The sequence below is a fragment of the Lytechinus variegatus genome, chromosome 4 (genome assembly GCF_018143015.1).
Source record: "Lytechinus variegatus isolate NC3 chromosome 4, Lvar_3.0, whole genome shotgun sequence".
Classification (NCBI taxonomy): Eukaryota; Metazoa; Echinodermata; class Echinoidea; order Temnopleuroida; family Toxopneustidae; genus Lytechinus; species Lytechinus variegatus.
In genome coordinates, this window is record NC_054743.1 from 45,416,128 (window position 1) to 45,432,905 (window position 16,778).

The 16,778-nt window shown below is 37.7% G+C and overlaps 1 protein-coding gene across 1 annotated transcript; it reads right to left on the reverse strand.

Moving 5' to 3' along the window:
- Positions 1-7,863: 7,863 nt before the first annotated feature.
- On the reverse strand, positions 7,864-13,334 carry LOC121413019. The gene is made up of 2 exons (XM_041605784.1): positions 11,453-13,334; positions 7,864-8,075 (listed from the first exon to the last, which is right to left on the reverse strand). The coding sequence occupies exons 1-2, from the start codon at positions 13,332-13,334 to the stop codon at positions 7,864-7,866; spliced, it is 2,094 nt and encodes a 697-aa protein (XP_041461718.1).
- Positions 13,335-16,778: the final 3,444 nt, after the last annotated feature.

Sequence of the window (16,778 nt, forward strand, 5' to 3'; positions counted from 1 at the left end):
AATTAACCCCCAGCCATTACCACTGATTACTACTTATACAGACAAACTGTGCACTGCGGATGTCTATAGGCTGGCCATCCGATAGAGCTAACGGATACCTGTGCCATCCGATAGAACTATCGGATACCTATGCCATCCGATGGCTATCGGAGGATGCCAACCGATAACTATCGGAATAATGGCAATGATAAATTGGAAGGGTCCAAACGGGTGAGATCAAATACGAATGAGCCACTCGCTCATTGCATGAGTTTTGGCAGCCCTGAACAATTAATATAATACAACGTTCAACGAACGACAATGATACAGTCAGCCCCCAAATTCGAAAACAAAATGCTAAATGTAATGTCTGTGTAAGGATGGAATTGCTTATAACCAGATAACCGTAATATTTTCTGTATAGTTTGAATGACGTCATATTTTCCCTCATTCTGTTAAAAAGGCTAAATATATATAATCCCCCTTTTTTACTGGATCCAATGCGCCTTCGAAATCTGAATATAGGCTACACATGCACACCAAATATCAATACATAAGTCCATTCAAGACTTATTACCTATAAGTTACGAATTGAAAACTCCGCTGGTATGACTACCTCTACATAAAACTCAAGGCTTGGGGCTTCAGTGAATGATCATGCACTTGTGCATTATCTAGCTTAAACATTTGATTTAACATTTTATGATGCAATACGAAATTGAAATGAAACAGTTCTGATCACTTACTGTACTTGAAACAAAAGATCAGTTCCTAACTTATGCTAAAGAAGGTAGTTTAGGTCGAGAATTGTAATGAATTGCACCACCATAATCTTTAGCTGTAGGACGCATGTCCATTTCCATTTGTAGAACTGAATTTCCCGCCAATTCTGTAACTGACAAAATACCTGATGGCTACCTAATACGAACTGCTTAGCCATCAAGAAGACATCCACTAGCTCATGTCTTCCTGATGGTTGAGTGAGACACTGTTAAAAAAATGAGTTTGCTGACGTGTTTCTAATAGTTATTATGTGGCCATTGGCTAGCCGATGTCTTGCTGATAACTGGACAAGAAACTATCAAGAAGACATCCGGTAGGGGATGATTGCTGATAGCTACCAAATAACTGTTTAAATGCTATCCGATAATTATCGGATGACCATCCGGCTCCTATCGGATGGCATTCTTTTTTGTATTGGGTATAGGCCCTACCTCTGCCTTTACTACCTCTGCCTTTACTACCTCTGCCATTATTTCCTCTGCCATTTTTTCACCAATCCGAAGGTTCTCATCATCGCTGTTCAACATTCTTTTCTATTCATTGCCAGAGTCACCAATTGAATGCTCTCGACGAGAGCGTGAAGGAATGTACAACAATTACTCGTTTCAGGTCCCTTTGCTGCGTATGCAAAAGGTTATTTTTCGTACACGTACATGCTATGCTCTTTTTTGTAAATCTCTTCCATTACCATTCGTCTCCTGTCTGTTTAACCTCTTTGCCCTTCCCCAGGTTTCTCTTCCTCGTTTTGTTTTCTTCTGTGTACACTTTATCAATTCCTCTCTATTCTTTCTATTATTTTCCCAATGTTGCAGAGCAGGTGTGTGTGTGGGTGTTTTGGTGTGGTTGTGGGTACATGGGGATATCTGTGTTAACGGTTAAACCTTTGCTACATGCAGATACTTATAGGTCTTGCGTGTTTGTTTCCTTTTTTTCGTATGCACATATTCGATGCCTGCACCAATGTGCCAGGTCGATGGCTGTGCTGTTTATTGGGGAAAAAAATATTTCTATCCTCTTTTGGTCTTCACCGTTTCCCCAATTACACTGAACGGTGCGGACTGTGAGTGCTGACCTGTGCTCTCGAGTTGGATTACTTTGCCTTCTTTTACATAATTTCAAATATTTATTATATCTATTTTCAATTATCAACTTGAGCTTAGGACTTCGTTATATAAAAAGAGCCCTCACTACAATTTTTTTAATCCCTAATCATTTTTTTACTCTTTATTATTCTTATTTCTTATGTATTGCAGTGTCAATATTGCCTCATATTTATCTCAGCTATCAATCTGATAAATTAAACATTAACTTACGTTTCACATTCTCACTAGCTTCTTTTTAAAATTCATCATAATTAGTCAATTTTTTGGGATAATTCAATAAGAAAAGTCACCCATCAAATATCGGTCACTAGGCATTCAAATTTTGATTACCAGCCAGGGACTTATATATATATATAGAGAGAGAGAGAGAGCTCACTTGCAAAAGGAGTCATGTTTCATCAAATTTTATTTTTATGTCTCAATGTATAGATTTTCAGTAGCTCTGTAAGATGATGCCAAACAAAATTTGAAATTCCTATTAAAAAAGTGAACTTAAATGGAAAAGAAAAATCCCCTTTTTTTCAAAAGAGGTTAGGTCCATTTCAGTTTCAGTTGCAAGAGGGGTTAGGTCCACACAGATTTTTTTGGAAAAGAATATATTAGGAAACATGAAGACAGGTACATTTCTCATATACCCAATTTTATGTTCTCGTGGTAAGGTATCATAAAAATTCAGTTTCGCATAAGAATAATGCAATATGGGAGAATAAAAATGATTTTTCTTGGAGTGGACCTAACCCCTATTGCAACCAAACTATTCTGAAGAACTCATTTGTCAAAATGGGTTAGGTCCATTATTCATGGATTTTATTATTTTCTGTCTCTAAACCTTTAAATTTTTAGTCACTCTGATGATACCAAATACAACTTGAAATTGAAATGAAAAAGTGAATGAAAAAAGGAGATTGGATTAATATCAGTTTACTTGCAAAAGGTGTTATGTTTTCTTTATATATAGAAAACATTGAAGGCAGGTAGATTTCTTTTATACAAAATTTTATGTTCACATGATAGGGTAGTACATCATGACAATTTAGTTTCTCATAAGAATATTGCAATAACTGAGAATAAAGAGATGTTTTTTCTCGGAATGGTCCAAAGCGGACCTAACCCCTTTTGGAACTAAACTCTCTCTATATAAATATATTTATATTCAATGTGTATCGAAAAAAAAGTTTACACTTTGAAAAGCCCTGGAAATTAAAAAATATAAATTTAAACATATTATCTTGGGTTTGGGTCTCATTTACCCAATGAAAGTAAAGTTTTGACAGAATGTAACACTTGAGTGAGCACTGTTCATTTTTGTAAAGCTCGCAGAAATCTGTTTGCGCAGAAATGATCGTTTTCACGCTGTGTCAAGGGGAAGGGCGAAATCAAACTTACCCTGCCAAACATTTTTCATATATTTCCCTTGCACTTTTAGTCAATTGGAATAAAACGGATACATACAAGCTTTTTGTAACAATTTTGCCACCTAAATTGAAATTTCAAAACATAAAAAAGCACAACCTATACCTTTTTTGTGGTAGCTGGATCCGAGGACATAACTGAATCCGAACAAACGTTTATATCAGACATCTCCAGCTTTTTTCACTAAGTTTCACTAATTTTCCATTAATACTTCCTTTTCCATACTTTTCCCAAGCTTGAAAATGAATAACAAAATGAAAATCAAGCCTAAGCCATTTCATGAAAATCACAGCTCCGTGTAAAGCAAATATTGTCACAATGATCTTGGTGTGTTGGGGAGTGGCGTGGGGCGCGATGTACTCTTCGAAGTGTTTCGGGCAAGGAAGCAAGTTAAAAAGGGTGTAAGATATTTTCAAATAAATTTTACTTGCTAAATTTCACTTGTTCTTTATGTTTAAGGTCTACTTTAATTCACATAACTATTTCAAAGTTCTACGTAATTCATTTTCAATAACTTCTCAGAAGTAAGTGGTGCTCACTCAAGCGGAAATATTTTTCGACAGTTATATCTTCATTTGCTTCAATTGATCTGTACCAACGTTAACATTTGGAAAAGTCTTCAGGATATAACAAATATATAATTTTACCTTTTTTTACTTTTTTGATACACACTGTATATATATATATATACATATATATATACATATATACAGTGTGTATCAAAAAAGTAAAAAAAAGTTAAATTATATATTTGTAATATCCTGAAGATTTTTCCACATTTTAACGTATATATATATATATATATATATATATATATATATATATATAATGTTATTATTCCATTATTGCTGTTGATATTATTGTTATTATAACTATTATTATCATCGTCATTTGACATCCATTTTAAGAGTTTCATGATGCCTTTGGGGTAGGTAACATGACTTGCTCAATCAAATTCATTTCCTTTGGGAAGGACTGACAATAATAATTACATCAAATGACTTTATGAAATACAAGAAATATTTAACTCCTTAGCGCCAATATACCAAAAATCTGTGATTCCTAGAATGTTCCAAAACTCTAGGTATATTTCTAAAATTTCACTCTTAGTCATCCAACAGAATATAAATAACAAGTCGTCTGACCTTACATTTGCCTCCTTCATTTTTGAAAGAGTAAGCCCAACCCAATTTAAACTGAACTACAAAAGGAAAATGGTTACAAAATGGTTTGTAAAGGAGGGGGTGGAAAGAAATGAGATAAATTAATCAGAACAATGAAAAAAATATATAAAAAAAGGAGTAAAAATAAACAAGTGCCATTGCCATTCAGTGCATCTGATTAGGTTGCAAACTCAAACAACCTTCCTAAAACGAAACGGTTTGCCGTGCTAAGTAGTTAGTGTGTGTTGTTACGTGCGTCAAAAGATGTATGGACATGAATATATGTATGCTTACCTTTTACTAACAGGTTTGTCCAATATCAATGATGAAATAGATCTCACTGTCCTGGTGTATTCCGTCACCATCCATGTTGACTAAATTGTACCTTATCTGTCACATTCAAGCACATCTAAGATAGATGTATACGACGTCAATTTGAATCCTTCCTCTCAAACCTATCCTAACAGTTAGGACACTTTTAAAGTCCCGCCTTTCGGTAAACTTTGTTCCTGCACTGCTAATTGCTAAACCCGATTGAAAACCTCTTTAACGCCCGAAAGAAAGAAAAAAAAAAGGGTTGGTTTCTAAAAGATCACCATAATATGACATTGAAATAGGTGCTTAATCAGCCGGGACGTGGTATTGTGTATGCTAGGTAGGATTTTGGGGTCGAATGTACTGTAAAGATTTTAGGAAACTAGACTTTGCAAAACAGGGAGTGGGTGTTTTCCAATTATCATGTTGTATTATTTATTCATTCGTTTGATGTGGATAAATGGAAAGAATAAAAAAGATGGAAGGACTAAAAGAGAGTGAGAGAGAGAAAGAAAGAGAGATATGGCAATCATGTGACTGTACAGTATGTAGTCATGTCTAACGAACGTGTCCGATAATCTCTTTTGATTTGATAAGAACAGTTGGTTAGTGTGTACGTCATGATGATGTATTGGGGCGGTTATTTGTCATAGTTGTTTTCGTGTCACAATTACTTAATTACATTTAACAAGTTTCAAGTTAAAATTCGGTGATTGTTTTCATAGTATATGTCAGCTTTAAGACGAAATTGCACATAGCAGCGTATACCCCTGAATGATGATATCCTTGCGTGCCTTTCCTTCTCCCATACAGGACATCAAATACCAAAGAAGTCATTTCTAACTCGTTTGGCATGTGCTGTTGAACCCTTTCAAGAACACTTATAGTATATAGTTGGTAATAATGTACACACGTTGAGTGAAGGAAACCCCCTTTTCTACGTCATCAAATTAATATAATTGTGGGTTAATTTATACATGTATGTTTCAATGTATATAGATCGTCCAACCACCCAACTGTAAGAAGGAATAGAATACAGAAAGAAAGAGACAAAGTTAGAAAATGGGAGGTAAAGGAGAGAGAGATAACAATGTGACTGTCTATAATGTAATGTTTAATATTAATGTTGATTTGATAACTCAGTGTCATGTGCGCCAGGGTATGTGTGCGTGTGTGGGTTGTATACATATGTACGTTGTAATGGTTTCAGCACTCAATGGGCCTTAATGTTTTTTTTTCTCTGTTGCAAAACCTTACTTATTTCTTTTCAACTAGCCCCCCAGCGGAAGATTGGACAATAATTGTGTATAAAACGTAAACACACACGCAATACCCTCATGGCGGCAGCATGAAATATCACCCTGTACTACAAAAAGAACTTTCCAGTATAAAACATGGTGATTACACGTACTGTCCATGTATATAAGAATATCATCCCGGTTTGTCTTTCTTCCATACAGGAGAGCGACAGACAAGAGAAGTAATTTCTAACTTTTTGACACCAGCAATAAGACCTTCTCAATGATAATGGGTAGTAGCGGAATAAAGGAAACCGGAAACCCATTTTCTAAAAGAACTCTAACTATAGTAGATAGGTAACAAAATTGTTTATTTCAAAGATAATAGCAGCCAAAGGCCGAATTGTGATCAATTTTACCAACATGCAAGATCCTTCCAACCATCTAATGAAGCTTTACAGTCGTAAACCTTCGGTGCTGGAGGGGCGAGGAGTTTTAAAATTTCGAAATTTACCCTATATTATTATTTTTTTTCTAGTTTTTACCCATAGTTGTTCATCCGATGTAATATGAAAATACCAGTGATGCTCTCATAATCAGGTTGGCAGCTTTTTAAACACACACACGCCCACAACTACACACCGTAATAGTATAGATATACGACAAATAATTCAATTATGAAGAAGAGTTTTTAATTTAATTGTCATTTTGTAATGAAAGTAAATTTCATTTACTCATGTATACCCCTTTTCAGAGTAATATTAAAAAATACCCTTAATATTAGGATTGTGATACTAAACAGTCAAACCAATTCGTGTACATGTAAACCAAGTCATTTACCGATCATAAGGGGGTAATTCTATATCCATAATCTTCAGTCAAGTAAATGCAAATAGGACATTTCACCAATGATGATAAATTGACCAATACATCCCATGCTATTATAGATTAAATGCATGTATATATATATATATATAAATATATTCATTCAATGTAAAAATGAAGTGCTATTTTAGCACCTACAGTGCTTGTATAGTGATTTCACTACGGGTGCTGAGTTTCTAGTTTAAATTTAAACTAGAAAATCAGCACCAATCGTGCAGTCACTATACAAGCATTGTAAGTGCTAAATTATCACTCATTTTTTACAGTGTACTTTCGACATGAACCTTTTTTCCATTCGGCGCAGGCCATATTTTGTTATAGTTTCCTCGATAAAGGGTTAGTGTTCGTTCAGGCATTTAATAAAAAGACTTGTATATATTTTTGGTGTAATCTGACGTAGACGAAACAGCTTCTATCCATATAACTTAATCAAGATCTTCATCACACATTTAAGAAACGTAATTCCTACGGCTTTTCAAATTAAAGGTGTTTTCTTCGTACAAGGAATGTGCGTCCGAGCCTCAAACTCATTAAATAGAAATATGAACTCAATAAAGAAACATTTTTCGACATGAATTAATATACTAAATAGGTTCATTATTGCGGATTGAAATAATCGCTAGAGGGTATTCATTTGTCTCGCAATCTACTATGGTCAACAAGGAAATTCGTGATCACTCTCGCAAAAAGTGTTCACTGGCTTTCTAGGAAATTCGTGATCACTCTCGCAAAAAGTGTTCACTAGCTTACAAGTTCACGAGCTTTCGAGTGCCGCTGCAACTCTTTATCAAGTGACACGGATTGTCCGATATCGTACTGAATTTATACTAACCTCCAAGACCGTACGCACAAACGCGAGAACAATAGGTGGGCACTGATCCGTTGTGTGATTGGTCAGGAGGTATGCAAATAAACCAGGGGTATATGCAAATATGCCGTGGGTCGGCAATATGCAAATGAGACCAAAATTGGCGGGCTCGATCGCTAGTTACCCGTGGGCGGGAGTTGACTGGCTGAGCGGTCCCTCGATGGTGGCCGGGAACGATCGGGTCGGCGTGCAGTGCCAGGTAATGCTAGGTTCCCACTGCCGATCAAACCAGCCCGACCAAGCCCGATCAAGCTATTTTGGCCTGGTCGGGCTCGGTCGGCAAGGGCGATCGGGGTCGGTCTACCTTGATCGGTATCGATCTGGCTTCCTACACGACATTTTTTGGCATGCCAAAAAATATCGTGTAGGAGTCGTGAAGGCAAGCCATCGTACAGCGATCGTGTACTGATCGAGTAGAGATCGAGTTGATCGAAAATCGATCGTGTAGAGGTCTAGTTTGGTCGGGGTGGATTTTTTCCGCCGATCACTACCCGATCATCTCGATTCACACACAACTTCTACACGATTGGTTCCCGATCAACTCGATCAACAACTCAACTGCTTCACGACCGATACATGTCTGCCCTGAACACTTACTCGACCGAACTCGCTCACTTCTCGACTGCTTTACGATCACATCCCAATCACTTCTCGACCGCACTCGATCTTTCGGATCGCAACTAAACCAAGGGCAAAGATACACTTACGTGCTGATCTTATCACATTTTCTTCGTACCAATAGGCCTATTATTGATATTAAAATTAATCAGTTCTGGAATTGGGAGTGATAACAGGTGACTACTTGCAGCTCTTCACATAGGGTAAGTGTAGGTAATTGGAGACCGTTAAGCTCATTTGCATAATTTACATGAACATGGAAAATGACACACTCTTAAAAGTTTTTTTTTCCTCTTCAGCAACTTCTACTCTATATTTGGTAACAAAATGGTGAACACAAATTAATTGATTAATAAGATAATGAGGATTAATGACGTCATCATCAAAGGTCTCTCATTACCTAAATGTGTAGGTAATGAGGGACAGTTACAAATCATGTTATTTGCAAGAAAACTTTAGTAAAAATGGGATTGTCATGCTAAGTTCAAACACTTTTCTTACAGAAATACATGTAGCCAATGATTTTAACATCATTTTAAAACAATATGAACCAGATGTGGTTGAAAACATGTCTTTTTGTTTGCAACAATGAATGATGCTTTAAATCATAAATGTTCTGAAGTGCTTTAAAAATAACTTTTCTGAAAAAAAAGAAAGGAAAGTAGGCCGATATTTATTCTCATTTCTGCAGTCTTTTTTTTAGATTCATTACATAAAAGAAAAGATGCTTTGTCAAGGACTTTCCTGTGACACCTGCCATTCATAACAAACAGTCGCCATGTTGGTGTCCCCCATTACCTACACTCATTATTGGACTGACCAGTTCATTGTGGCCACAGTATCACCCATACACAACACACAGTGGCCGTTTTTAGTGTTTGTGTGGCTAGCCTACTTACAAAACTTCCTATTTGAAGTACTTTTACCGATCACCTCTTCACTATGAGAACACGCCCCAACATTCCTTGAAAAATGAATTTTCACACCAGAGCAAAATTTGAAGATGAAAATATCATACCTTGACCTATTTCGAAGTTTTTTGCTGCACTAAATGACGACCTGTATCGTAAACAAGCAGAGTGATCTTGCAGAAGTATTGTAGAAACTTTCCTGTGGTAACTCCCAGAAAATTACGAAATGAGTATCAATAGATTTATATTTGAAACGACTATTTCGTCATGCTTTTAAAATGATGTAATTACCTGAAGTTAGTGTCCTGCTTCTTTATTCGAGGCGATTTGCGGTCAAGAAGCTCCCCAAATATGTCGGCGACCACTCTCAGGAAATTTTTAAACCCTTTTGGGTCCTCTCTATTGAGCTCATTCAGCAGTTGTTCATATTGTCCAAAGAGCGGTCTCCGAGTCAACCACTGCCCCACACAGATTTCCATTTTTCAGATTGGGGGGGGGGGGGGCAAAATCATTAACGTTCCAAAGGCGCTCGATCGTACAAAACACCCGCCCACATACACATACACCCTCACACACACACACAACAATTTCTCAATTTCTCACCAACAATTTAATGCGAGCGCGATTTTTTTTTAGAATACTGACAGGAAAAGCGTGCCTGTTTAGGACCGTTTGTAGTAACTCATGAGAAGGATACATATCTCACTACACAGATAGTACGAGTGCCGAGAGTGAGCTGAAATTTCTTTATATTCTGACCTGAAAACTTGATATTCTAAGCATTTATGGTAACAAGGATTAAGATTTGTATCTAAAAGAAGAATAGATGCGAGCGCAAAGCGCGAGCTGAAAATTTTGATATTTCGATCTGAAAAATGACACTTTAATGGACGTTTTTGATAAAGAACAAAATATATATCCAAGAAAAGATGATTGCAAATCGAAGCAGGAGTTCTTTTGAGGATTAGAACTGAAAACAGGACATTTACATTCACCTATTTAATCATGAAAAGTATGGGTTTTTGCTACAGAAATGATGCGAGCGCGAAGCGCAAGCTGAAAATTTTTATATTCCAATCTGAAAAGCGGACATTTTGAGCACGATTTTAAATAAAGAACGAGATGTGTATCTCATTCTCGCTTGCTGAACATTACAATCTTGTTGTTTTTATGCATATCCAGAATTATTGGGGGGGGCAAAATGATATGTTTGCCCCCCCCCAATATTTTCATTGGTGGGGCGATCGCCCCCCTGCCCCCCCCCCCCCCCCCCCCAGGATCGACGCCTCTGCAGATTTCCCTGTGCCGTTGCTGCCTACGCGTCCTCCTGCATCTACGTTCATCAACTTCTTCTTTTTCGAGCTGAACCACAGCCATTACCCTGTTTCTCTGGAGCTCTAACCACCTAGCCCACAACTGTAACTGTTCGATTTCCATCTCTTTCAAGTTTGAGATGAACTGAACCCTGGTAAAAAAATGAGTACTGTACCATCAGCTGACGATAATGTTTGTGCAACCACAGTCAATTCACCACTGATCTTGGATCTCTTTTCGAACAAGTTGATCTGCTCGGGTCTAGATTGTGTAGAGATCGGATGGACGTCCAGCTAGTCTAGTAGGGATCGCGTTGGGATCGTATGTAGATCGGAATGATCGAGAAGAGATCTAAGTAGTGGTCGACTGTACGTCGTGAAGGAGTCGTGAATGGTCGAATATGGGTCGTGAATGGTCAAATAGCGGTCGGGAAGAGCTCGTGTTTAGGCATGTGGTCGGGATTGGTCGGGGAAAAATGGGTGATCGGGCTTGGTTGGGTTGGTTTGATCGGCAGTGGGAACCTAGCATAAGGGGGTATTGTGCTGTCGGATGGTTCGCATCCAGAAATCGGGGATGTCGATCCCGCTGTCTCTGTTGAAATTGTTAGGACAAAGACGTATACTAATAGCCTCCTTAATCCTGCGTGTATACCAATGTCTTTCTTTGGCAATGCAATGTACACCCTCCCAATCTGGGTGGTGTTGCTTCTCCCAAGCATGTTCTGCCACCGCGGATGTGTCGGTTCGCTGTAACCGAACATCGCGCTTGTGTTCAGAAATGCGTTCAACTATCGGTCGGGCTGTCTCTCCGATGTAAGACCCGTCACATCCCTGGCAAGGAATGTTGTATACAACGCCATCACGTCTGTGATCAGGGATAGGGTCTTTGGGGCGTACAAGCTGTTTGCGTAAGGTGGTGTCCGAGCGGAAAACCGTTCGGATACCGTGACCTTCTAATCGGCGTTTAAGTTGTTGTGAAAGGCCATCTATGTAGGGCAAGACTGTACAAGTCTTGAAAACCTTCTGATCCCTTGGTGGTTGTTTTTTCTTGAAAGTATTCTTGATAAAACGGCGTGGGTAGCCGTTGCTGTATAAGGCGCCACGTATGTGTGCTCTTTCTTTCGGGAGTTCAGGCGGGTGAGTTATAATACGTGCTGCTCTGTCGAACAGACATTTAATAAGACCCTTCTTGACCGATTTGTCGTGATGAGAATCATATGGTATGTATTGGTCTGTATGAGTGGGCTTGCGGTAGACAGAGGTGGAAAGTTTCCCGCCCTCGTGTCTTTGGACTAGCGTATCAAGGAATGCTAATTTCCCTCCTTGTTCAGTCTCCAGAGTGAACTGGATGGACGGTTGCTGGCTATTCATGTATGCGAGTAGGCCGTCTGCTTCGGAATTATTTACAATTATGAAAGTGTCATCGACGTATCTCTTCCACACCCGCGGGCGGCATGTGGAAGGACACTTGGGCAAAGCGTTCTGTTCAAATCCTTCCATATATAGGTTAGCCACAACCGCTGAGACTGGGCTACCCATTGCTGCTCCTTCTGTTTGCTCATAGAAAGAGCCTCTGTACAGAAAATATGTGGATCTGAGGACGAACTCGAGGAGTTCGACTATTTGTTCAGGCATAAGTGTGGTACGTTCTGATAATGTGGGGTCGGATTGCATGCGTTGCAGGGCCGTACTGCATGCGCCCTCTATCGGTACGTTAGTGAAGAGGGAGACTACATCAAAAGAGATCATGGATTCTTGTTCGTTAATTGTCTGCTCCGATGTGAATTCAGCGAATTCACTGGAGTTGGTAACCGTGTGTTCTGAGCAGTTAGTGAGAGGGGACAGGATGTCCGCCAGGTACTTTGATAGGTTATAGGCAAAAGAACCTATGCATGAAACTATTGGTCTGAGAGGTATCCCGGGTTTGTGTATTTTGGGCAACCCGTATATTCTAGGTGGCTGTTTCTGTGTGGGCTTTATCTTTTTGTATGTAGCCTCATCTAGAACTTTGTCTTTCTTTAGTGCCAGTAACGTACTGGTCAGTTTGCGACACATTCGATCTGTGGGGTCTTTCTTTAGCATTTTATACGGACCAGAGCTTAGAAGCTCGGTCATTTTGTCTTCGTAGGAGGTACTATCTAGAATGATTGTGGCACTACCCTTATCCGCAGGAAGGATTGTGATGCTATCATCATTCTTGAGTGTCTTAAGAGCATCACGCATCTCTCTTGTGGTATTCGGTTTTGGAAGACGTGCTCTCTGTAGAATAGAATCTACATCTTTACGTGCGGCATCGGCCGAAACTGGGTCAATAAACTTGACCGCGGTTTCGACCTTAGCTACTATCTCGGTAATGGGCAATTTTTGGGGTGACACGGCAAAGGCGAGGCCTTTCTTAAGCAATTGCTCCTCGGTGGAGGTGATCTGTCTCGAGGATAGGTTAACAACCCATTTATCCTCATTCGCTAATGAGGCGGTTACCTTCTTCGATTTGGGTTGTATCAACTTTTCAAATTTAGCCTGTTGCCTTTTCTTGTATTTAGCGAAAACATCTGCGTAGATATTTTCATTAACCTTCAGAATGTCTGTACTATGTTGGGCTTGCATAGTCTCTTTGATATCGGCTTTCAAAGTTTCGTATTCCGTCTTTGCCGAATCAATCGTGCATCTAGTAAGAAAGATGCGTTCTTTCAGAAAACGGAGGGCGGCCGTTTCTGCTATCTTTCTTGCTCCTTTGGTGTTCATAGGAGGTTTGACCCGCAGGTCTTTGGGAACCACTGACGCTTTAATGCAACGCACAAGATATGAATTAATATATTGATTCTTCTCAATTTTTATTCTATACTACGAAAAAGAAGAAGATACAAAGAATGTATATAGCACATCGGAAATCAAATAATTTACGATACATAGTAGAAATTAACAATTCAAAACGAAGAGTTCTGGCAAAAAGCCGTCTGTGGCACTTTCAGTGATAGGGCGATGTTTTTCAAAGTATTTACAATAAAATGCGTCCACGAGGTTAATTATTCTGAGCTGGAACGCAAATCCATATAATAACGATTATAATCATTATAATCTATATAACAATAACATGGATGATAATGGACAATAAAAGTGGCTCTGATTCTTCCTCTACAAATAGTGGGTCTTATGTTAAAATCCTACTCCAGGCATTATTTTCATTCAACAACAAGTTTATTAAAAGCTACCATGATTGTGGTTAGCATCCATAAGCACTGGTAACCAGCATGTAACCCACATCACACACTATAATATTGTATCATCGAACAATGACGTAGAATATTCATCTCCGTCTTTTTCTTTGCCCTTTAAACTCTTAAGAAATAACGTACATACAGATGAGACCATATCAAATTTTGTTGTTGTGCTGGGCCTTTTCTTTAAAAACATATTAAGAATCCAAATTTCTTTATATCGGGTTTCTATGCAGCACGTTGCATCAACAGAAGTTGTTTTGTTTCTGTTGGCTAGAACCTGTGTATTCAACAAAACTGAACTTCGGAATGACCTTCAATAAAACTATTATGTAACATGCGGATGGTCAATATATCATAATACTTGGAGCGGCCAGAATCTTACGCAAATTTATGAAAAACTACACTCTAAAAAATGAAGTGCTAATTCAGCTCTTAATAAGCGTGTATAGTGACTGCACTTCGGAGTGCTGATTTTTCTCGTTCAAATTTGAACTAGACAATTCAGCACTCTGAAGTGCAGTCACTATACACGCTCTTTAAGAGCTGAATTAGCACTTCATTTTTTAGAGTGTATATACAAATTTTAGAAAATTGCAATGTACATGATGTTAGGTTATAGGGATTTCTCAGTCCCTTTTCTTACTGTAAACATACATGTATATGATTGCATACACCACATAAGCATAACAATCAAACGTAATCATTAAAGCAATACCCAAAACAATGCGTGAATAGTAAAATTTACAACAGTGCACTAGCCTGATCTTATCTTATATACAAACTTTATGAAACTAAAATGTAAGGTTATCGGGTTATAGTATTTTTTTTCTTGCCGTCAACATACAAATGTACATACTACAAAATTTCACCTGCCCATGTACATGAAGTAGGCGTACTCCAATCATAATAACAAATGATTTCGGTAATGTGGAATTATTCACAAAAAGCAATGAAAAATACAAGATATCAGCTTTTTACCAATTACATCCAATACTGTGCGTTTGATACTAAGACAACAACCAGCAATATTGTGAGGTTGCAAGGATTGTTTAACGTCATCCGTTTTTTTTTTCTTCAACTTTAGCGATTTTTGACTGATTACATATCTTTTCCAGCACGCCCGTTTAAGGTTTGTTGCGTTTGTCAGGCACATTTACATCCATTTTTAATACTGTCTTGTATTGACAAGAAAATGTTATCTTGATCTCTCTTGTGCTATTTCTTGTTAATTCCATGCAATTCGTAGGCAATAAGGGTTTTTCCTTCTTTCGGATTGTATGTGTTTATTTTCATAATTTATACAATTTACAAGGATATTTCAAAAAGAGGATGCCCCACTCTCCAAACTCTGCTCTTTAGCAACATCCTCCATTCATAACCAGTTAGTATGGTTGCTCTCCATTGTTTTGTCATTACATTGCAAAAACTCCGGTGTTGATTTGACACAGGCCCGGAATCTATATATGTCCACACCAGAGAAGTAATGAAACAACACCACTTTAAAATCAAACCGATGCTGTTTTAATGCGAATTGGTGTTGTATAAACACCTATCTGGTGTTAGACCAAAACTATACTGGGGCCCGTTGCAGAAAGAGTTGCGTTTAAATGCAAGCCAAAAAATCAATCGCAAGTCCCAAATGCGCGCTGTTGATTGGTTGAAAATCAAGTTGCGCGTGATTTTTAGAGTTGCGATTGATTGCAACTCTTTCTGCAACGGGCCCCTGGTGATGTTTAACACTTCACTGGTGTGGACATATAAAGATTCCGGGCTGGTTTTAAACATGTTAAATCAACACCAGAGTTTTTGCAGTGTATGTTGCATTAATTATTATGTCAAGATGTACAAACAAAGCATTATAATAAAATCGCGGGAAATGGGAATGAACGATATGAAATATAAAATGAAATTATGAGATCAAATAAAGTCATCGGGTTGTGTTCCATTTAACTAAATGTCAGCCCATCAATCTCTACATATAAAATGCTACAAAAACAAGGCAACGAAACAATGATGTAATCGGCAATATAAAGTTATATTTTGTTACTCTAATTGCTTTTCTCTGCTTAGATTACGTTTTGTACACATCATTTACTTACCCTATTTACAAACGATATGCGCGTACGTACCACATTCAACCTCATATGTGGTATAAACATGATAAATGTATGTTTAAAAACTGATTGTTTATTTCTAATCAAGATCATAAAAATGCAAAAGTACAATGAAAAGTGCCTGTTCAGACAAGAAGTTAGCTTATCGTGTCAGGCATCAAAATAGGTGACCAAAAATGCATTCATTTCTGTAAAGAAAGATTATACAGTATTTGATCAGTAGAAATTAACTATCGGAAAAACCAGTTATCGCAATGACAATCGATCAAATACAGACCACGATGTTGGAAGTGATGTGTTACAATCGCCCTGTCCATGTTTGTTCTCTATCTTCTACTATTTTAAAATCGGTTGGTCAGAAACAAGTTAAAAGGCACGTCCATCCCAGCGAATACTTCATTTAGATAAAATAGGTAGATTCGAAAAAGTGCAATGCTGGAAATTTTGTCAAAATCGGATGAAAAATAGGAAAAATATAATGGTTTATCAAGTTTCGCTTTTTCAACAAAACAGTTATATTCCAAGCAGGATAATAACATGAACTCATTATTTCATTTATTTTATTTATTTTTTTATTCATTTCTTTCTAGGCTTGTCCTTTACCCTGAAAGAAAATACATGTATAACTGATGGAAAATACAGTATGTGTATATTTGACCTTAATTACATATATCTATTGATGGCATTTATATGCAGCATGTTGCCTCAACAGCGATAGAATTTGTTTCTTGGTTAGAACTCGTGTATTCAACTAAACTAAACCTCAAAACTGGCCTCGGAATAGTAAATTTAGAATAGTGAAACAATCTGATATTATTTCTCCAATGCATGACCTTCAATGATTACGTAACTTG